Source organism: Strix uralensis, chromosome 2, assembly GCF_047716275.1.
Source record: "Strix uralensis isolate ZFMK-TIS-50842 chromosome 2, bStrUra1, whole genome shotgun sequence".
Lineage (NCBI taxonomy): Eukaryota > Metazoa > Chordata > Aves > Strigiformes > Strigidae > Strix > Strix uralensis.
In genome coordinates this window covers 45,210,350-45,233,361 of record NC_133973.1, presented here as the reverse complement: position 1 = coordinate 45,233,361, position 23,012 = coordinate 45,210,350, and the positions used below count along the sequence as shown (strand labels likewise).

At 34.5% G+C, this 23,012-nt stretch overlaps 1 protein-coding gene across 10 annotated transcripts in view; it reads right to left on the bottom strand.

Annotated features, from left to right (window-relative positions):
• DMD (dystrophin) overlaps positions 1 to 23,012 on the bottom strand; it is a 1,145,544-nt gene that overhangs the window by 691,393 nt on the left and 431,139 nt on the right. For 7 of the 10 annotated variants that reach the window (XM_074858566.1, XM_074858564.1, XM_074858568.1 and 4 more), the window contains 5 exons: positions 20,339 to 20,512; positions 17,281 to 17,436; positions 11,820 to 11,990; positions 3,095 to 3,274; positions 990 to 1,118 (listed from right to left, as the gene is read on the bottom strand). In XM_074858566.1, the coding sequence (XP_074714667.1) occupies positions 990 to 1,118; positions 3,095 to 3,274; positions 11,820 to 11,990; positions 17,281 to 17,436; positions 20,339 to 20,512 (810 nt within the window). Of the gene's footprint in view, positions 1 to 989; positions 1,119 to 3,094; positions 3,275 to 11,819; positions 11,991 to 17,280; positions 17,437 to 20,338; positions 20,513 to 23,012 lie in introns of those variants that run through there. The other 3 variants (XM_074858571.1, XM_074858572.1, XM_074858574.1) reach the window with 2 other exon arrangements.

Below are 23,012 nucleotides of genomic sequence, written 5' to 3'. Positions count from 1 at the left end.
CATTAAGAATTACATTTCACTGTCTGTATGAAATACCTTTGTATAATACAAATATATATATCTGTATTGATAGCAAAGATAATTGTACTTTGTACCTGATGGTAGCTTAATTGTTCATTCAACTACAAAAGTCTGTCCTGTAATTCTGTGAAGATCAATGACGCATTGATTTATGCTCTGCCTTGGAATTTGTAGTCTTACTTTAGTAAATGGTATCATTACGTTAGTGTCAGCAATACAGTTCTGATTTTGATTTGCAAACTGTTCCTCAGATAATATGCACTGACCATGGAGTTCAATACAAAGTAAAACTTCACACTGATTTCTGAAGAAAAAAAATCCATATAGATAATAATCTGAAGTTGTTTAATCTTAACAAAGAAGGTATTTTAAATGAGATACTTTAAAATTCACATCTATCTTGCAAGTTAATTTTTCATCAGTTGGTCAAATGATGCAATGGGCCAAATAAAACCTTCCGATCAATACACTAACCCATTATTATACAGCTAGTTCACCATACAATATTCTTGCCTGTGGTGTTGGTCTGGCATAAATGCAAACAGTGTTTATAGAATTAAAACAATAATATGACAGAGATATCAAATGCAGATACCATAGATATCAGAAAAGTATCACAGAAAAACAGAAAAGCAATTAAAAATGAAGAAGACAGGGAAAAAAAAGAATTTTGTTCAACCAGATGTGTTTAAGGAGCATTTTTCAGCAAACACAGGTTTAATAAGCTACTGTTCTACTCACCAGGAAGTCCCCAAGATTTATAACAACATATCTGGTTTTATTTCTGCAGGGATTTAACTTTTGTAATGCAGTGCAAATTTATTAAGTAATCTCAAGCTGCCAGAGCGTAGATTTATCACAGAAAAAAGAATGTTAATCAGTTTGTGATACCTTTCAATATATGCTAGTTTTGACACAGTCCTTTTTAGAATACAATTAATGCTGTCTAGAAAATTGCATTTTTTTACCTTAAGAATTTCCTCTTTTTGCAGGGGTTTTTGTTTATCAGATTCATCCAACAGTATTTCAGCACGATACATCCAAGTTGTGACATTAGCTACATTCTGATCAAAAGCCTCCATGTGCTTTTGATATTCCTGTATGTGGAAAAGGTAAATACTGCATACCAAAAAGTAATCAGTACTGAAATAATAGCCATAATTATGCCAATTGTGGCAAACATGCATACATTATGAAATTAAACTTGCTTATTTTACACAGTAACTGCTTGTTTTGTGAAGGATAATATTTGCTGTTTGTTTGCTCTCACTTTATATGTTAAGTTTCTTTAAAAAGACATTCTAGGAGAGAGAGAAGCTTCCAAAGTGACAGACAGGAGGGTGATAAAGTCACAGCAGGTGTCTACAGCTCAGCCAGGCTGCTGAGAGGACCAGGAAGCTGACAGCCGGACCTACCGGAGGTGGAAAGATGAGTTTCCCAAGAACCAGGTACAGAACTCATTTTAGAAAGCCACTAAGTTGATTGAAACTCAGACGGTAACGACAATGCACTTGCAAAGTCACAATCAAGAATGGGAGCTTTGTATCTAAAACTCTTCTTTACATTTCATCTAACTTCTCTGCTTTGAGACTCTGCTTTTTAAAAAGCTATTCTAGTTGATATTCTGATAAATCATTTTTCTCTCCTTAAGTTAAAAACAGTTTGTCTTTTTTGGTGAGCTCACTAGAATGAGGCCTATGCGTATCCACACAATACATATGTGTACCACACACCTGAGAATAAAGATTTTACTAGTCCTTTTGGCCCTCACATGTATGAACCTTTATTTTATACCCTTCTAAAATCACTAAAAGACCAACTCCCTCTCTTATACCTTTTTTTATTATAGGTTCTAGTAAATATCAACAAAAACAGAGAAAGATAGAAAGTAAAGGAATACATAACTATACCAGCCTATAAAGTCCATTATAAGTTTCTTACAATCAGTTCCACATTGAAGTTGAGCACCTGCATCATACTGAATGAAATGCTTAAGTTTTCCAGATAGAATAGACACAACCAGATGCTTTCACTTGTATACTGCATACAGCTGAAGTAGTCCCGTAGTGATGCTGTATATTTGTCGCAGAAGCATTCATAGGCTCTAGTGGAGCTCTAACACACCAAGCTCTGAAAAGTCATGATAAAGGCTAACACACCCCTGAGAACCACTTCAGTTTCTCTGGGTTGAAACTGCATTCCCATGCTCTCAGCAACAGAAACTGCATACAAGATTTCCCAAAGCATTTTGGCAGCCCAATGGTTAAGACCCTTCTGTGTTTAAGGGTTCAAGTCATCATCTCTTCATGACAGAATGAATTTTAAGGGAGAATATAGTTACGTGACTATCAGCAGTTCAAAGCAGCTGGGGCTGAAGCTCCTGAATCGGTATTAAATGTGTAGTAGGGATTTTACTTTTGAGTAGGCTTAATCTGGTCCCCTTAAGTAATTATCCCTATGAAAACATGCACTATAAAACTATCCAAAGGAGGATCATGCAGTTCTGAAAGACCAAATCGTAGCCCTTAAGCACATCAGGTGCACACCCTGAGCAGAATTGATTTAGTTGCCTCTGAAATGAATCACACACCAAAGCTACCCCATGGACCAAACCAACATGCAAGTGAGGACTTACTTCCCAACTGTACTATTCCAAACATAAATGCCAATGTAGCCAAAAGCAGCTGAGGTTGTTTGCATAAATACCAATACTTACTTCACTTATTTGACTATTGCTTTCACTTGATTCATATTCAAGTAGTCTAGCCCCTTGGGGAGAAACTGCATTTCATCCATTGCAGAAAAAAACCCCAAACCAAAACAGTCCAGGAACTACTGAGCCAGACAGGAGCAGGAAGCGCTAACAATCAGTAGTCCACAGAGCCATCACTCTGTAAGCAGTCAGATTCTTAAAATATACACAATGTACTAAACAACAATCAATCTGATTGCCTGTGTACCTTTGTATTCAATAAGTGTAGTCCAAGGCACCAGAAAAAACACTCCTATGAGGCTGAGCACCTACAGCTGAGCACCGACATTTCCTCTGTGTGAACAAATGCATTTTCCTTACCAGTAACAGATTGAACCATTCCTCAGCGCGTGAAGTTACTGCTATCCAATTACTGTTCAGGAGGCTGAGTTTATCCTCGACTAGCCTTTCCTTTCCTTTCAGCACTGTCTTCAAATTCTCTCCTAAATCACTGATGCTCTTAAGATGGACCTGGCGTTTCTCAATCTCCTTCCGTGTTGCCTACATGTGCAAAATAAAAAATAAAAGTTCAGGAAATTAAAAATTCTCCACCCTAAGAACATGAAAACATTAAAACAGCCAGTAAGTTCATACCAGAACATACACTTTTGTTTTTCTACAGGAAGGGAAAGCATTCTGTGAAGAGCAGTAAGTGAAAAGCAAATTGTTCCTCTTTAGTTCTGATAAAATTGTAAATGTTCTTCATGTGCTCATAATCTTTTTTGGTAATAGTTTCATTTTTAAAAGTGTGAATTATCTCTCATTCCAGTGTTCAAAATACAGTTTTAAAACTTAACTATTAAACAAGAATCTACATTTTACAATATTTATATTGAGAAGTTTAAAGTTACTTTGCATATAATAAAATGACATAGTTATCAAATGGCACATAAAGCTTACATAATAGATGGGACAATAATAAAGCATCATGATGACATCTTAAGACTTAGAGAACTCCACTGAAAATACTCTAGTGAAATATAACATTCCATTCATGTTTTTCAATGCAACCTTTTTCAGCAGAAACTATGTTCTCTCCTGTTAGATCTTTTGTTTCCTAACTGTAGAAATGCATCTTTTTATTACATTCACTTGGGATTTCACTCTGTGAACTAAAATAAGCTATTGTCCGTAGTACCTCTAAGCTTGAATGACTAAAATACATATGCAGTGTTACAAGATCAGATTTCCAGCATCTCCTCCACTATTACCTTACCTTATATAGACAGATTTTAATGATATGTAAGGTCACATAATTTACTCATTATTCATGTCTTAATATTTGTTGCAACATGCAAGAAGTCTAACAAAAGGAGCAAATCCCAACATATTTAGACAACATGTAAAAAAGCAGGAATTCAATACTAAATACTGAACTGACACAATGCAGAGTATAACAATCTTGCTGAACACTCGAGGAGAGACACAAAATTCTTACACCTAATATCACATATAACCAGTTTTATCAGAGAAATTTATCTGAGCTCTTTGGCACCTGATAGCAATGATCCAGGCATATATCATCTCTGCTTATAAAATAAGGCTCCAACTAGAAATGGTCCAAAATGAACACAAACAGAAGTAAGTTAGGAGAAAAGTAAGAATCACTAGTCTCCAGAGACACTGATTTCTCACAGATAACTTGAATGCACTAAAAGAAGAACCACTTCTAAACAAACCACAATAACAATTCTTCCGTCTTGGGATCAACACTGTTACTGCACTAGAACTACACCTTTATCACCTTCATGCTATCACACCTCTCACGGACACACATCAGTATGATTTTGTTGATAATGTGTTGTTAGGAAAGTAGAATTTTCAGTTTGCATTAAAGACAGTATAGAAATTATTCTTTCTGGTACAATACAATCTTAATAGTACCTCCATCTTACTTGGCATATGTTATGCCTGAAGCAGAAGCTTGCTTCCTATGCTTAACAGAATTAATGATCTAGTTTTGTAATGTAATTTCACAGAAAAGGTTTTACACTTGCATTTCATGTAAGTATGAGAAATTTTCTACATTCTACCAATTTTCTCAAATACAGACGATACGTAATAGAACCAAGACATGATTAACACAAATTATTAACTATAAACTACAGAATTATGAAATTTGAAACGGAGTTTCAAATTTCAACAGGTCCTTGTCAGATTAAAGGAAAAACATGTGCTCTTCTACTATAATTTTAACTGTTTCACAGCAGGTATAAAATGTCATAATAAAAAAGAATAAAACAAATAACATAATCTACCTCCAACTCAGGATGAAAAATTTTGACCAGCTTTATTACCTTTTCTGAGAAATTTACTTCCATTTGGAAAATAATCGCTGAGGTATATTTACTATGGATTGTGGTTCCCTTTGCATTTTCCATGTATGAAAACTCAGACCAGTTTTGGGCTATATATATAAATATTAATCCCAACTAGAAATGTAAACAGACGGATCAGATAATTAAATATTAAATAAAACTGCTACCCAAAAGCTGGATGTATATTTCCCAATATGTAACAAAAAGTTTAACAGTGCTTTGCCTGTTCCCAGGAGTTGCTCCTTTCAAAGTAAAGAAATAATGTAAACCAAAGACTACTAGGTGCACCTCTGGACAGTATGAATACTAACACTCCTGTGTATTAGCAAGTAAGGGCCATAAATAACCCGTGACATGAGTAAACAATCACACTTCTCCCCACCTTCTTAAAAAAAAACATTTAGGCCTTTAACACAACATCAAAGTGAAAAAGCCATCTTCCACAATACTTCAAATCTCAATTATTCAAAGTTCTTAGGTATAAAATCCTGAACCCACTGAATACAGTTGAAAAACTAGCAGGGCCTGTAAAGACAGCAGGATTCCACGCTGCATTATCAGCTAGGACCTCTTCTGTATGATCTAATGTGCATTAGGTAAACTAACAACTCTTTTTCAGTTCTTCAATAACATGTTTGGTTTTTTAATTTGACATTTCTTCATTATATTCTTCAGAATTCCCTTTCTCTTTTCAGTATTACTTAACAGTGAGAGTCTCCATATACTTCATCCATTGGAATATAACAAGATAGCACTGGTAAATTTTCTGTAATAAAAAGATATAACTAGGATTATTTCATTAAAACTCAGGGAGTGGCTTTCAAAGTCTGCTAATTTTTGAAGAGCAAGTTCCAATATTCAGTGGATTGGTCTTCACTCATCACCTTTCCTTGTATGTTCTTGAGAAATAGAAGAGCATATTTCAAAATTAAGGGAAAAAACTCAACCCTGCTGGATTTAAACTCCCTTCTGGTTGCCCTAACATCAGATTGCATTTCAGATGTGCAGTTTACTTGAAAGAAAGATGTAGAATTTTAATTTTTACTACAGAATCAAAAGTGTTAGCTCTGTAATTTCAGAATGACATTTAAAACATCTGATGCCTTAAAAAAACAAACCCCAGAATCTCACAATGAATACAATATGAAACATTAACAGATAAAGTAGTGAAATTCTTCCCAGAAGGACTAGGCAATTTTTGATTTTGTGTGTTTATCAGGATGAACCCATGTGACATAAATAAAATACATATACATGTTAGAAGTTGAAAATAAGCTAATTTTTTGATGTAATTTCACATGCATTTTGGGGGAACAGAAATATATAAATAAAAGGTTGAACTAAGCATCATAACACCCAGAATTCAGTTGCAGCTGTGAAAATTTGCAAGCAATGTTCAACAGTGATTGCATTCACTCTGCTATTTGTCATTATAGTGAAGTTATTACACTAACTTTTTTTTTTCCTCCTCCTTAGGACTCATATATTTATAAAACAAAAGTTTATTCAAGTGTGTATTACCTGCTGGAAGACGAAGGTTCCATAAATACTTTCAGGAAAGAGCTCCATTAAAATGTGTATACAAATTCTACAGATTATATTACATATATACAGTCAGCTCTTCTTTACATATGCCTCCATGTAGGATCACATCTACTAGCAGATACAGGAGTTAAAGATGATGGCAACCTCTCCACTTAAGTTGCTGTTCAAATTTATGTTAGACAGAATTCGGAAATGTCTCTTTGGAAGAAACTCTTGTACTTCCACTCTTCTGAAGTACCAGTTCTGGCTATTTGGTACAGGGTACCCCATCAGAAAGTCTTGACCCAAAAAATTAATTTGTATTTCACTTAATTAAATCTTTTCTTAGCTTTTAAAGGAACCATTATTCTTTTCTCACTTGAGTTTCTCAGAAAAATGCTGGTAGTGTGCCTTAATCAAAACTGGGGAATCACATCACTGCTAAACACCCAGGACCTGAACACTTCCAAGAGAAATGGCATCGAGGTTCCCAGCACCCAGGAAATGAAAGCAGTCAGACAGATCCTTCTTTGTTAAAATTCTGCATACAGAGCATGCTTCGGGTGACCAGTTTCTAATCCCCATGCTGGTAAGACCAGAAGGAAGAGAGGGAGAGAGAGATCATACCAGCTGAGCTTCCCTTATACCAGTCCCTACCATCAATACCTCAGGAAATCTGTAGTGTAAGATAAAAGTTTTATTTAAGAAAAACAACTTTGGATGGCTTGAAACCCCGGCAGAAGCCAGATTGCTCTGCAGTGTTGAAAGGCATGGGGACAAGCTTTACTGAGACTTCATAAGAGGTTTGTAGTTGCATACAATAGTATTTTAACTATTTTACATATGGATCTCTAAAATGAGAGGATGAATCATGTTAGCATAAATAACTGCAGTTCCTTGTGCAGCAGTGTACACTTTTGAGTGGGGTTCACAGCTCTCTCTCTGATACCACTGTACTGTGGCATACTCTTTATCTTTCAGTTTACTAATAAATACCACTGGTTTTGTTTTAGTTTTTTTCATTTGATGTTTCATAAGGGAGTGAAAATCATAACCTCTTTCACATTAGCAAATACTAACTAGGAATAAATTATGTTTGAAAACAGAGGCTACATTGGAATAGCTTTTTCTGAGGATGTGGTGTAGAGGGTTTCTGAGCTATAATTTATAATGATAAAATACGAAGTTGAACCACTGATGTTTTTTCAAACAAACCAGAATTGTGACTAAATGTAGAGGATAATATTTTAATTGTGCTGGTCATTAACATATGTAGATTTAAAAAAATTCAACACCAACAAATGATTGAAAAGAAGTTCAATGTGTCCCCACACTGCCTGTATGATGTGGATTACTCAGAAGTAATCCTTGCAATTTGAACCTCTCTAAAAGAAATTAGTTAGGTGGCTCAACTCTCACGGGTGGGATTACAGAATTAATCAGAAGTTGACATTATGGCCTCCTCAGTGGCTGATTATACATATTTATTTGTTTATTCACAGCACATCTTTTATTTTTATTGCATTCTGGCCACTGACTATGTATGAATCAGTTGACACAATTTTCAAATAATTTTCTTTTACTGATTTTACTGACAGGAAATATGTTGCTAAATGTGTTAGCTAATGTAATTCTAAGCACTTCAAGTCAACTTTATACTCACTGCTATTATATGCTGTGCTAAAATGTAACATTAAAGCACTGGCAGACTCATACTGGTGATAGTAGGGAGTGATACAGAACTTTTCAAGTAATACCATCTGCCATTTCCTTTTTGAGAACATGGTTTCCTGGCCATCTAATTCTTATCAGGCCAGTTCCTGATTAAAAGACAAATAAACCCCACAATGGTTAATGTCTTCAGTGATAAATATGTTCACTAAATCAGACTTCTAATTATAAATGGATTTCTAATATACAATATTTAATTACTATCTTTCCACCTGCATGTCATTTTTCTTATCTATTATAACAGAACTGAATTCAAATGGAAAGATTTAGCTTGTCTCTACTGAGTAAAAAGGCAGGATTTACAGTCTTCAGTATATTGCCCATCTCATTTCACATAACTCAGCCAAGTCTTTGTTCCATCCTTAGAAAAATTCTAGACATGAACAAATAAATAACACACTTCCCTTCATGTCCCATCATTTCCTATTCAAGATGGACATTCCTTTTTATTTCTACGTGTTATACCTGGAAGACAATGTTCGCATGTATGATTTTTTTATTCTAACCTCTATAATTATCTTTGAAACCCTCTGAGTTCTTTTCACTTTTAAGAAGTCTTGGGTACTGAAAATGAATTAGAAATAAGTGCAGTAATAAATATAACTGCTTCCTTGTGCTGTAAAGGGAAAAGATTATGAGCTCTCTGCTTAGTTATATCGACAGCAGCACACATCCAATTTTCAGTTCATTCACACTATTGAGTTCTCTTCTCTCCCCCCCCATTTCCCATCTTGTTTTTTCTGCAGACTTTCCTCGCAATGGGAATCTGCTGGGCTTAATTCATCTCCCAGTGCAGTTCATTAGATTGGTTACTTTCTTCAGCAGCCTACTTACCTGGGAAGACCAAAGCCCAAAGCTGCGACGTTAATCAGATACTGTGAGGCCATGGTTCTGGGGACTGAATTATTGATGCACAATTTTGTATGACGCCTCATTGAAATCCACATAGGAGTATCAGTATCGTGCTTATTTATGAAGTCCTCACAAGAATTCTAAAGTGTCCAGGATAACATGCAGCAATTCCTGCCTCTTAGTGGGAGCAGAATCTTTAGGAAAAAGTATACTCACTTCACATAATTTCTGAAAATACTTACATTTGGAAGGCTAGAATCTTCCACCTATGCTATCTGTTAGATTGCTCAAAATTAAAGGTCTGCTCATATTTATGTGAATAGTGGTTTATATTCCTAAAGAAAATCTTAATAAAGGAATTCTGAAAGCAACTCACTCAGTACATACATAATTCAATAAGAAGCAGCTGCTTTCATCCAAAGGTGTTTGTTTATTCTTATTGTAGTGATTAACTGACTGAAGGAGAAGAGCTGAGGTATTATATGAGGTTAGACTGCAGTGAAGTCTTTGGGCAGGATTTGAAGCCAAAATATGCTTTTTACCAGTTTTTCCTGCAACTCTTTATGAAATATCAATTCCTTGTGAGAATTCACATTATTCAATGGCGTTCTTTAAGATTAGTGGGTGGAGTGGTTTCCATTTAATATATTTTTCATGTTAATATTTCTTATTTTAATTAGCTCTTGCTACCTTTTCTGATTGTCATAAGATAAAAATATGTTGTACTTGTTGTAGCGAGTGTAAGACATAACAAGGACTTCCCACTGCGTAACTGCACTGATCATTAGGCTTTAGGTTCTAATTATGCGACTTCTGAAGCATTAAGGTTCATATCTAACAATTAAATGGTATTAGGGACAAATCTTTCTATTTAAACTGCTGTAAAGCTATATACACCTGGATTAACTTTCCTGAACATGCATGCAGGAACACATGGTGTACACTTCTGTTTCAGTAGAACTGTACTGTGTAGTTTAACACCACCAAAGATAATTCTTATTTTCATGCCTAGGTGAATGGACTGAGTAACTGGCAGGTTAGTCTGGGGGCATTAAAACCATATGATTGTCTAACCCATCTCTTAAAAATCTGATACTTTTACTTTATTATGGGTGTTCAGATGATAATATCAGTGAAAAGTAATGAGAGAAACTGCACAGACTTTATGAAAAGCAGCAAGTGAAAATGAGAGAACATCAAGCAGCAATGGGTTTTTTAGGGATCAAAGTTTTCATTTGGAAGTCAAAGGAGCAATAGTCAAAGCAGTAATTGTAAGATAATAATAGCAACAGTTATCTTTATATGTTCTTGGATACTACTTTTAAAATATTGTCATTTTTAGAGACTGATGAACAAAAAAAAAACCCAATTCCAAACCTAACAAAAGACTTGTATATTTTATTTTTATTGTTATCAGTTTGTAAATGATCAGTGCATTTCAAGATTAAAGACATTTCATTAAGCTCAGAAGCTTGAAAGGGGCAGTTAAAGACAAAAACCAACCAACCAAACAAACAAACAAAAACGAACCAAATTTTACTCCAGTGCCTTTAATTTTCACAGCCTTTAAAAAAATTAGTAAGGTTGCCTGTGTATTATTCATGACTGTTTCTATAATGCATGGTGAAACTGGTAAAATGTTTAAAGGGTTCTTCCTATTAAACAAAGCAGAAGTGGTAAATTTTTACACAAAACCCCAATAGCGTTTATGGGATTTTTTTGTTGTTTTGTTTTGAACACTTATCCAAAATGCTGCTGGCTGCAGATAATTATTTGAAATTCTGAAGCTTTGGATAATCTTGGCATAGTTTCCTCTAAAGCACAGATTTTGGTATGTATGTACATGATGACTTGGTTTGCTTATGTTCTGAGTTAGATTGGATTTTTATTACATATGCAGAATATAAACTAGACTATCTAGTGTTCAGTGATACTGTGCTAAATCTTAACAACATGCAGAGTTATGCAGTTTGATGTAGAACTCTTGCAGTCCTCAGTGATTCTGTAAGATGTTTATCTAAACTGTGGCACATATAGTAATTTTGAGGAAAGTTTCATTTTAGGCTTTGAGTTTTAACCCAAAATAAGAGTTCAAGGTGAAGTCTCATGGAAGTAAGAATGAAAACAAATGGACTACAAACCAGAAAGGTTAAGAAAACAAATATCCCACCTCCTGGCTGCTATCTGAACATGTGGAATTTATAGTGTTCTGTTCCTATCTTTCATCCCCTGGAGATCTCTTACTGTTTAATACTTTTCTAATCATGAGTAGAATGGGATGAGAGAAAAAGGGATCTCTATTTACAAGGATCTCTATTTACATGGATACTGGATGGATAATTTATTATACTCTGAAAAATGGAATTCTAACTTTAAATTCACCTCAGTGAAAATGACTGCAATTGAAATTGAATTGTGCTACTGATATATGCAGAGACAAGATGGTTTAAACTTTTCTGATCATTAATGTTAGGGTGAGATAATGCCATAACAGTTACAAAGCTCCTAATTAAAACACCAGAGTTGAATTTATTTCCTTTCTTTAACAAGAAAGAAATCTATCTTTCTGTAATATGCATAAACTGAGATATATAAAGGTACAGTGTGTGTTACATCGTTACCTTGCCCCAGGCAACTTCAGCATCCAAATTGCTAGGCATCCCCTGCACAGCTGATCTCTTTGTCAATTCTGCATCTGTCGCTGCAAGCCATTCTGTCATAGCATTAATTTCTTTTCGTAGCTTCCGGGACAATTTCAAGCATTTCTCTAACTCTTGCTTTTTTTCTGTCACCTGCAGAAAGAAAACATGTTTTTCTTAACTCTTCAGTCAAACAGGTTTAATGATTTTTATATACCATTTTCTATATGTCACTTTTCTATAAAAGCTTAGCTTGCAATTTCACAAGCCAAGTTGCACTTTTAATACAGTTATGTCTTGCCTTAGGTCTCTCAATATCTGTAGAGCGCAAACACCTACAAGAAAAATATGTCCATAAAGACACATTGAGTTTGAACTAGCAGCAGACCTCTGCAAACCTCCTCCTCCATTTTGGAATCATGCATAGCAAATTAATTTGGAACAGTTGAATTAATAGGCTTTCCTTGAGACACAAAATAGCTGTCAAAACCCTTCAAATGGCATCTTTTCCATACAGATGGCCACTTAGTGATATTGAATCTTCAAGGTTTTTTCTATATAGCTACACTACATAGAAGAAAAAAATTATCTGCCAAGGAAACCCCAAAATCTCGAAACACAAAAGTCACTGAACAATGTCAAACTAAGGCAGCAATGTTAACTTTAAGTTTTCAATTTTCTGAATGTTTTGGACATGAAGTACTATGGACAATCTCTGTGTTATTTGTTAATTTCTTTTAAGCGTATTACATGGTACTTGGAAGGAAGGCTGAGTATTTATGTTGTCTTGACTGTCTAACACTGCATTTTGTTGTAATCTGGAGAAACAGGGTAAATACCATCTTCCTTGCAAGCCCGAGAGCATATTCAGGGAGAGAGAGAAAAGGTTCCACATATGTAGTAGAGAAGGCAGAAGAGTAAATGAAGACATCTCAGGTGGGAATCTACACTGCAATAGACATTAGGCAACTAGTAGCTAGAAAATACAAATTAATAAATTATGTTATGCTGAAGTTTAAAAAAAGTCCAATCAAAGAAGGTAGATTAAAAGCACTCTGATGGTCACTAATATTATAAAAGAAATTACTAATTATCTTGCATGTCAATTAGTAATCAAATGAGATTGTAGCCACTGATTTTTATTTAAGTGTTTTTAAATAGAAAAAAATTGTCTACAGTAGTGTCAGGTGTCCCAAACTGGTATCAGTATCTACTAAAACTGTTTTGGGCTTTGACACTGAGTACAGGTAGTGCCACTGTGATCAAATCGATTCCTAGTTCTATTGCCAAGGAGAGTTTGAGGTTTTAAAATGTAATAGGATATTACGAGGTTAGGTACATGGCTTTTGCTATCCCTGAGTAAACAGGTCAGATTTGCCCAGGGAATAAGCAATAAGTGCCCCCAATTGTGTATTATCACTCTGTAGAGGCTTGCCACTAAAATCTCAGAACATTTATTCTTCTCTGAATATGCTTTATGTGCTTCCTTGGATGCCAAATTTATTAAATTAGACCTCAGAATTTACAGTCAGGCCAAGAGGTAAATCCCTGGGAAGGACCATAAAACTCAGCTTTTTAGAGCTCCATTCACACATGGAGCCAGGAATTCACACATGTTTTTCACCTCTTCTGATGAGTATTACTAGTCATTGTAAATAACTATTTGCAGGTACTTAGCAGCAATAAAATGCAAAGTGCACTACCCTAAGTGTGATTGACTGTGTAAGAACTCTAAACACCTCGTATTCTGTAAGATGAATGCATGCCCAAACAGAAAGACTATTGCTATATACATCTCTAAATTCTGTATACAATATCAATATTACTACACTATTTCCATATACATTGTATACATGCAGAGGTTACGGATTAATCAGCTTCTGTTTGTACTTCAAATGCAAAGATGTATTTCTAAAGAAAAATAGGAAACAGTGCCCTCTAAAGGCCTTCTGTATCATATAGTGATAACAAACGTACTATCCCGGTAAATTTTCTCTATATTTTAAAGCTATTTTAGCTATGTTAAATACTTTACTCACAAGAATTCTTGGATGTAAGAAATGAAAGTAAAATAAGATAAACAGGTATGTAAAGCAAACGGAAGATATTTTACAGCCTGTTAGTCTTACAGTTCCTGTGCAGTGGTGGGATTGTGAGGAAAAACCTTACCTTGTAAGTAATAGTCCCTACTGCATGCAGTGCCCCTAGGAGAGCAGCAAGAACATTATTACTGCCACTTCCTTTTAGAGTCCAGCGCCCTGTTCTGATGAATTACCATAGAGAGATTTGACACAGGTATGCTACAGACCCTACCTCACAGCCACTCACAACTAACAAACTACCTAAGCCATAATACAGTTGTTTGCACGTACATATGTGTATGTGCTTGTGTCAGAGAGAGAGAGAGAGAGATTATGGGCAAGTGAATACATAAGCAAGCACAGGCATGGAATATTTATCATAAATGCAACTGCTACACAATATTCAAATGACATTTTATTTTCTTGCAATTTAATCTCAAATCTATTTACACTGAGGCCACTGCTAAAGTTTCAAAATTATCATTCACACTTTTAAAGCATATTTAGCTAAAAATTAGGGGACAAACTCGATGGTCTGAACAGACAAAACACATTCCTAGACCAAAGAGATTTAATGTCTGAGAGTACCTAAGCAATAAGACTACTCACAGGTATTTACATCCATATGTATATATGCTAAAAACCCCCAAAAACTAACAAACAAAGAAACCTTACACCTCAGGGGAAGACTTGCTAGGCTCAGAGTCTAAAGTTATGATACCCAGTAACCAGAGTATGTACAGAAATTATGAGAAATTATAATAATTTTCCTGTCAATTTGAGAGCACAACACTTCAGCATTGTTCAACATGTTTACATTAAACCATTCCATATGCTTAAAAATGTGCTTAAGGATTATTTTAAATATGGGAGTACCTCTCGAAGCAGTACATATGAAATCACACGAGTCTATGCCTGAGGATGTATTTTTCCCTCAGATTATACATTTCAGTCCTGAGACTTACTAGTAGTTATAACTATTATCAGTTTTCGCTTATAAAGACTGACCCAATGCAGTCAATTAGGGCTGATAATATCTAACTGATTCTTGTAGTTCTGTATCTGGGCTTTTGTGACTCTCTCTAAAACTGTTAACTACCATGGTACATAAAAATAAATATGAGAAATTACATCTAGGATAACAAAGTTAAACACAGCACTGCAGATTTTTGAGACACATTAATTTGCAATATGGCTCACTTCAAATCACTAAATGGCTTCCTAACTGCATATTTTTATCCGTTCGTTAGTTAAGTAAGGTTTCCTATAACAATGGCACCTGTCTGCTGTTACTTGAAACATAATGTAGGAATAAATGTACAGTCTTTTCTAAAATAATGGAGAAGCCAAATATATTATCTAATCTCAAATGATAGCACATTAAGGTGATCCACACCTTAATGAAGCAGACTCTTCAGTTTTCTTGAGACTCAAAAACTGATGTCTCTTACTACCTTTATTTTCTAGCAAGCGAGAACACTGTTTTAATTCAGGTTCCCAAATGAGTATTATATCTGTCAAAAGTAACATAACTCCTATTGTTTTATCATACTGTAGTCAGTGGGGTCTAATTATCATTATGTGTTTAAACCACATACTGACTCTCAGTATTACCATGGGTTTATTTTCATAGCTAGTAATAATCTATAATCTGACCAGATAAAGAATTTTCATTCTGCCCCGTTTTGTATATTTGAAGTGTATAAATTTTAGAAATAAACAGACAGCTATATCTGTCATTCACACTCTTCATTCAGCCAGTTACCGCACGAAATTTACTCTAATCCTACAGTTTTCAGAAGTTCGGGGGATAGTTTGAATGAGGGCAAGAGGAAGTAAATAGAGTAATGAAGGATAGTTATTAATTGAATTATTTGTGCGAAGTCTTCTTGAGGACAATGCCACAAACTCCTCTTCAGAGCTCAAAGGTCCTTGTAGAGCATGGTACTTCAGGAGCAGGTAACACGCTCCACAGATAATGCAGACCCAGAATAAAAAGTCTTTAAGGATTGATGCATGATTTTTTTTTTTTTTTCAATCACAGTCTTTAGGTTAGTAGTCTGACTTTCCTACTCTATGTTTAGTTGACTTTGAGGAAAAATTGAGTAAACAAAACATTTTGTTATTGGGAAGTGTAACAGCATTTAAGTGTATATGAATTGATAAAGAAACAGGTGATGTATTGATGGAAATTTTACACAAGGAATGACAGTGCTCAGGAAATTAATAGGGATTGATTCTACAAGGTTAATTATATACAAATAACTTATCATTGGCATCAGAACGCAAAAGTCTGCCACATTTTGGGAACTATTTGTCTTTTTCTGTAGGTGAAGCTGAGATTGTATGAAAGAATAGTGGGAAAATACTCATGTAGTCTTAATCATATGCTGACATTCTCTAAGTGGTCAAACTGAGTATTGTATAAATATCAGATTAAAAAAAAAAAAAACAAAACCAAAAAATTGTATTCTATAGCAATACATTCCTCATTACAGAGCTAAAAGGATGATGATTTACTTTTGCCCAACATGAAGAAATTTGATAACCCCTATGGAATGAAGGATGACAAATCACTAAATTCTAAACAAGTGTCCACTGGTGTCTGAGATGTATAACAATGGGACAGTTATTCCACATACTGATAACTAAACAATATTCTATGTGGCTTATATATTAAGATACAGTGAAAAGGTAAATCAGGGTTGTACAGGACATTTAAACCAGGGAATGGTTATGACAATAACAGACCATATGTGTAGTCAAGAGTGTAGAAGCAGTAAAGCAGAGTGCAAAGCAGAGTGCTACACAAATGCCTCCTGAGGAAAGTAGCAAGAATTTTCAGTCAACAGATTTCTAAACAGTGACAAATGGAAATTACATATTTAAAGATCTGTACAATCAAAGGCAGAAGGAAATGAAAAGGTGGAATTCTCTCTTTTATGAAGTAGCTCTTTAAGTAAAACATGAAAAAATCACAACCAAAATGTAAGTATTTTTCTGACCTGAAATGTTTTGAAACAAGTGACTGTTTGAGGCATGAAAATGAAACATCACCCTCTGACCCCTAAAAACCAATGAGCTAGTAAAAAAAAAAAAAAAATTAAAACATTATGAAAGTATAATTTTAAATTGTAATAAAGGATTTTTATATTTTTCTAAAAGGTTATTTTTTCTCAGAGTAACTGAATAGCCATCCTGATGATTGTGTTTGCCTCCATACTTTCTGTCCCACATTTTAGAAAATATGAGGGCCTTGAAAGGAACCAATGAAAAACCCCATTTACTTACCATACCAAGATTATTTTCACTTTGCCAGTTAAAAAGAGGGCATAGATTTGTATTAAAAACACAGCACTTACCTTTGCACCCAATTCATTATACTGCAATTTCAAAGCTGTAAGCCTTTCATCCAGTTCTTTTGGGTTCTCTGTCTGCTGCTTTTGAACAATCTGCCTCCCCGTTTTTATCACTGTTTCCACTTCAGACTTCACCTCACTCAGGCTTTTATATAATTTCTAATCAAATAGAAATATGAAACACCACCATTAAAATAAGTAAACCAGAAAAAACTATTGAAGATATTACAGAGAAGTGCTAGAAATCTTTGCATTATTTGCTGTATAAAAACACCATCATGCATGACTCAGCACCTTACAGTCACATTTGAAAGCTAAAGGAGTTGAGAGGTATCATGGTATGTGATCTAAGGATAGAGAAAACTCACCCTGAGTGTGTGCATGTATTAAAAAAAAGGTTTATAGGAAAAATTTATCAGTTTTTAACCAGAATTCAAATTAACAGATTCAGAACAGCCTATCTTTACTAATATTGGCTTCAAAGACTTGTCATCAAAATCAATGGTACAAATGTATAGGTAAGAAAGTACAGGTCATCCTAAATTGTTTTAAGATACAACAAAATTCTTTTCAAACTGATTTAGATAATGCAGTATTTAAAACAACAGATGTCTTCTGTCAACTCATACAGCTTGTTGGATGTATGTAAACTACAAATAGCCACTAAACTAATTTAAATATCTGACAATTTTTCATACTACTAAATCAAGAGACTGGTAGGATAGGGGATTTCCCCTACATTTACTAAGTGTAATACTGTTCAAAAAGTGAAATAATTAAAAAACCTACATAAAAAAGTAATGCAATGAGGTTAAGCCAAAATACATAATTCACTGAGTTTTTCTGCATTATTTCAATAACTAAGCAAAAAATAAGGGATAAAGAGCTGTTCAGCAAGTGATGGCATGCAAGCAATATGTAAACACAGTACAGTTCCCTAATATTTCAAATGACTGATACTAAGAAAAATGAAAGTGTTCTTTTTTTCCATATGCAGAAAGTCACTATCATCATCTAAATGTATGACTTGTAACTCAAGCCATTTAACAGCCACATAAATACCCAATTAACATTCACGTAAGTAGAGCAGAAGTTGAATTTACTTTTCTTTTTAATCTAAGAATAAATTCTACCATGGCTTGGAAATTCCACTAAGCTCCACAGTGGAAAAAAACTCCATGGAGGTACACAGTGTGTATTACCACACGGGTACATAAAGAATGGCAAACATGAAGCTGTTGAGAATCTTTATTGCTGAGATGTCTATCTTAATTCTATGTTCCAGCATTTTGGCATCGTGTGTTGGAAAATAAACTTACTGTCTTGTATACTTAGATAGAACAGCAAAATAAATTACACTGTACTTTTTTAATCTGTAATTTTTTCAGCTTTTCTTTTAGTAGCAGTATCTTCTGCAATGTAAAATCTGTATCTAGTACTCCTGGACAGTAAAGACGAGACTTTATTTTCAGCAGATCTGACAACAACAACAAAAAAAAGCAAATTTTCTCCATAATCTAAAGTTAATTACCGAGCCAATTCCTAGCATGGTTATTGTTTTATTTACTTAAAGTTAGTATGTATATAGTCCAACTGCTTTCTAGATGCCTAATATGATATTCTTCATCAATGAAAACCTGTCATCAAACTAAGAAGCTCTTGTATGACGTATATTGGCTAACATCTGATTGGATACTATGACTAGATTTTTATAATAGAAACATTATGAGATTCTTTGTAGATAAAGATGCTCTAAAATGACTGTAAGTTTTCAACAGAATAAGACAGAGCTGAAAAAGCTAGCTGCTGAGTGAAGATACTTTAATTCAGTACAGGGCTTGTAATTACCATGTCATTCTGATAAGAATGTGAATTTAAGGTAATTGCATTTAAGGAAAACCCAAGATATAAAGAAATAACAATGACTTCCATGCTTATTTTTTAATTTAAATTCTTAGATTTAGATCTGAAAGAGCTTGAAGGAAAAAACAAAAAAACACAACACATCTTCAAGCATGCCATTGCCCCAGAAAAAAAAACCCAGCATCACAAACAGACAAGGATCTGATTGTTCTGATTTTTGCTGTTAAAATCTCCATTTTATTATCATCAAGCACATGGTGTTCATCTTTACTTCCCTTCAACAGTAAAGTGGTACAGGATGACAGGGATATTAAGGGGATACACACAGTTTTTCCTCATTAGGACATATTTAGGTCATCTTTTGCTCTTGAACTGTAACAAAGTCACAGCATGCTGTCTCATGGAGGCTGTAATCCATGGTTTTCCTTTATGTTCTGTGTTTTCTGGCTAGAATAGACTTGTGCACTGCAACATTTCTTTTCGTTATATCACGGAATTCCATGACCGTAGCATATTGTGGAAAACAGAGCCAATCCAGTGAGATAAACTCATATGCAAGATGGAAGGGGGAATTAGAAAGGGATCCTGACTGGTCTTCTCACATAGTGAAAGTGCATGACCATTGTTTGAAAGTTCACTGACATGAGAATGTTTTGATATTCTAATTTTTTTTCACTTTCATAGTAACTGATACTTTGTTTCTCATCCAGAATTCAGGACAACATTCTGTAAAATTTAGATTTCTCCACATAAATCCATATTTTGAATTTTTTTCACTCATTTAATTAGCATCCCATGCTTCTGCGAGGGCTTTACTATGACAGAAGAAGAGAACAACATACAGAAAGGAAAAAGTTACTGTAAGACAGTTAGAACTATTTCACCATGCTATTATATCCTGGGAAACTTTGAAATTTAATACAATTTTAAGTGTACAATGTCCTTCTAACCTCACTTGCAAACAAGAGAAGTAAGACAAGTAGGATCAACCCCTCGTCTCTATCCTCCTTTCCTTGAAAACATGGAACTTCAATTAAAAAGGTTCCTATAACTTTCATTGTGTACCTTTGCTCTTAAATCTTTCTCAGAATCTTTTCTAATATCTCCCAAATAACTATTGACATTGTAATTGAGAATACATTAAGTTTGAAATGCAGAACAAGCAGGAAATAAATAGAGAATGTCTTTAAATATTCACCATGCAATGATCCAACTGTGATTGTACTACTTCCTGCTCAACACTCTTCATCTCCAACTTGGGCACCTGCAATTTCACTTCATCTAAAATTCTTTTGCATTCTTGTAGGCGCTGTTCAAAGTTGGCTGGCTTCTGAAATAAGCGAAATTTCATGGAGACATCCTGCAGCTTTTTCTGAAAAGTAAGCACGGGTGAGTAGTAAATGTGAAACCAAATCAACACTGAAGACAAGTCTTAGACCTGATTCAGAATACTTAGAATCTGTTATCAATCAGCAGTTTCTTGTTTAAAGAATTTAAAACTTCTGGGGAAAATACCAGCAGCAGAGAATCCTGGTCTTCACAGGAGGAAAAAAAATCTTGTATCACCCAGGGCACTGGATGCAGCAGAGACAGTGACAAAAGAGTCCACAGACTCAACTGAAGAAAGGGAGAGTGTTTATATTTTCCAATATACAAAATGTCGAGGGCGTGGGGTGAGAACTGAGGTTTAATGGCTTGAGCATAACATATCCACATTCCAGAATGGATGCTCTTCAACTCTACTGTGTTGCTGCTTCTTGATATGAGGAGTGAATCTTTTAGTCCCTATAAAGTGACTGGGCAGTAAGTAGGTCTAGCAGAAAACCTGAGACTTAGAGTATAAAACTGATTTCTATTTCAATTTAAAAAAGCATAATGTAGAGTAAAAAGAAAGTTAATTTGAAGGCAGAAAAACCTATGACAAGCACGGCTTCTAATTTCACAATTTTCACAATTTGTTATCTTTGTGCATTAATTATATTACTTGCTCACATGATCCCTACCTCAGGGGGAGGGGAAATAATTAAAAATAAAGCAAAGAAAGGGCATTTTAATTATTTACTTGATGAAGAACTAATTTCTCTGTAGAAGTACGGAGCAAAGTACTAGTAGAATAAGTTTTTCTACTGTTAAAAAAAAAAAAAAAGAATGTCACTAAGAAATGGATAAGTAATTAAATAGGAACTCAGCATCTGCAAATATACTTTTGATTTTTTTATCTTCAAATCCTGGACACCTGATACAAATACAGTGTTGTTGGTACTATACAAACCTGAGAAAAACTGTAATACAGAATAAAAGCCTATACATAGGCATTAGTAAAAATGCTTCCTACAGCTATCAGATTTCTGTAAAGGAGGCAGGAATCATGAGCAGAGGACAATTCTGGGTAACACAGAAAACTCTGTAGATTTCCAGCAGCTCCTTCCAACAACTTTCCTCATTAAATACTCTTAATGAAATTGAGATCCAATGGGGCAAGAAAGAAGGTCTCTCCTTAGATAAATAAGTGAACAATTGAATAAAAATAGGAAACAAAGGGTAGGAATAAATGGTCTTACTTTTCTTCAGTGTGTTTGCATACCCTAAATTCATACTTAATTATTTGTTCATCCTTTTGTGACACTTCAACTTGATGAAAATCAAGTCCTGTGGGAGGCTTGCAATGCCACATCAGTATCTGCTACAATTTGTGTTGGTCAATACATTAAAAATTATCTAGAAAAGGGAGAATGACAGTACTAATGGTAGAGAAAATTAAAGAGAAGAGTCACTGAAGAATTGCACAGTATTGAGGATCTGTAGGAAAAACCAAGCAAATTATGTTTAATTAATCCCAAATTAGTAATGCACATTACAAAATAAATATTAAGATTGATATACAAGTGGTATCTACATTACCTATTAGCACTCTCACTTTAGTTATAACAGATAACTATAACAGTTACATTATATACTTGTATTTATATCTCTGACAGTTTTTAAAAAATAGCTCAATACTTAAAGCAGCCAAAGAAGCAAAGTGGGTATTTGGAATGATTTGGAACATCAAGAACAAAAAAGAAAATACCTGTCACAGTACAAAAGTCATTATATAAAGCTATATTGTGCTTGAATAACTGCACAGTTTTGATCACCTCATTTCAAACAACTTATTGTAAAAATAGAAAAGAATGACAGGACCATGAAAGCTACATATCTATACGTCTCAGTATGATTTAACATACTAGTCAGTCTGGAAAAGAGACAACTGAGGAGTAAAATTAGTGGTATGCAAAAAGTTGACTAGGAAATGATTGTTAACTTTCTCAAAATTCACAAAGAAGGTGACACCAAGTTTCCCTTATATAGGCAAACCAAAATGAACAAAAGGAAGGACAACTTCACATAGCATTCAGTTAAATTGTGTAACTAGCTGTTAAAGGAAGTTGAGGATTCCAGTAATTACAAGACTTCATTAAGCATTCAGACATGAGCTTTTAAATATCTCTGACCTAGAAGTTGCTTAGCTGCAAATCAGTAGGAAGCATCCCTATATGTTCTCCTTATTGCACCTTGTCACTGTATCCTGGCTACTAAACCAAAAGATACGTTTTTGGGCTAAATGCATCTTTGGTGAGAAGTAACATCAGAATTCTTAAATACTTAAAACATGTAGTCAGCTGAATTTACTTCACATCAACAGTTGAATTGATGGCAATACTCAAACTACATGGTCAGTAGGCAAACCTGGCTTGCCTAGATAAAGAGCAACAACTGATGGGAGAAAAGGAAAGCCCACAACTAAGTATCATTCATTTTTGATTTGAGGAAAATGTCTTCTTTAGACACAAAGGAATCATATTCAAAAGCAAAACTACAGGTAAATAAAT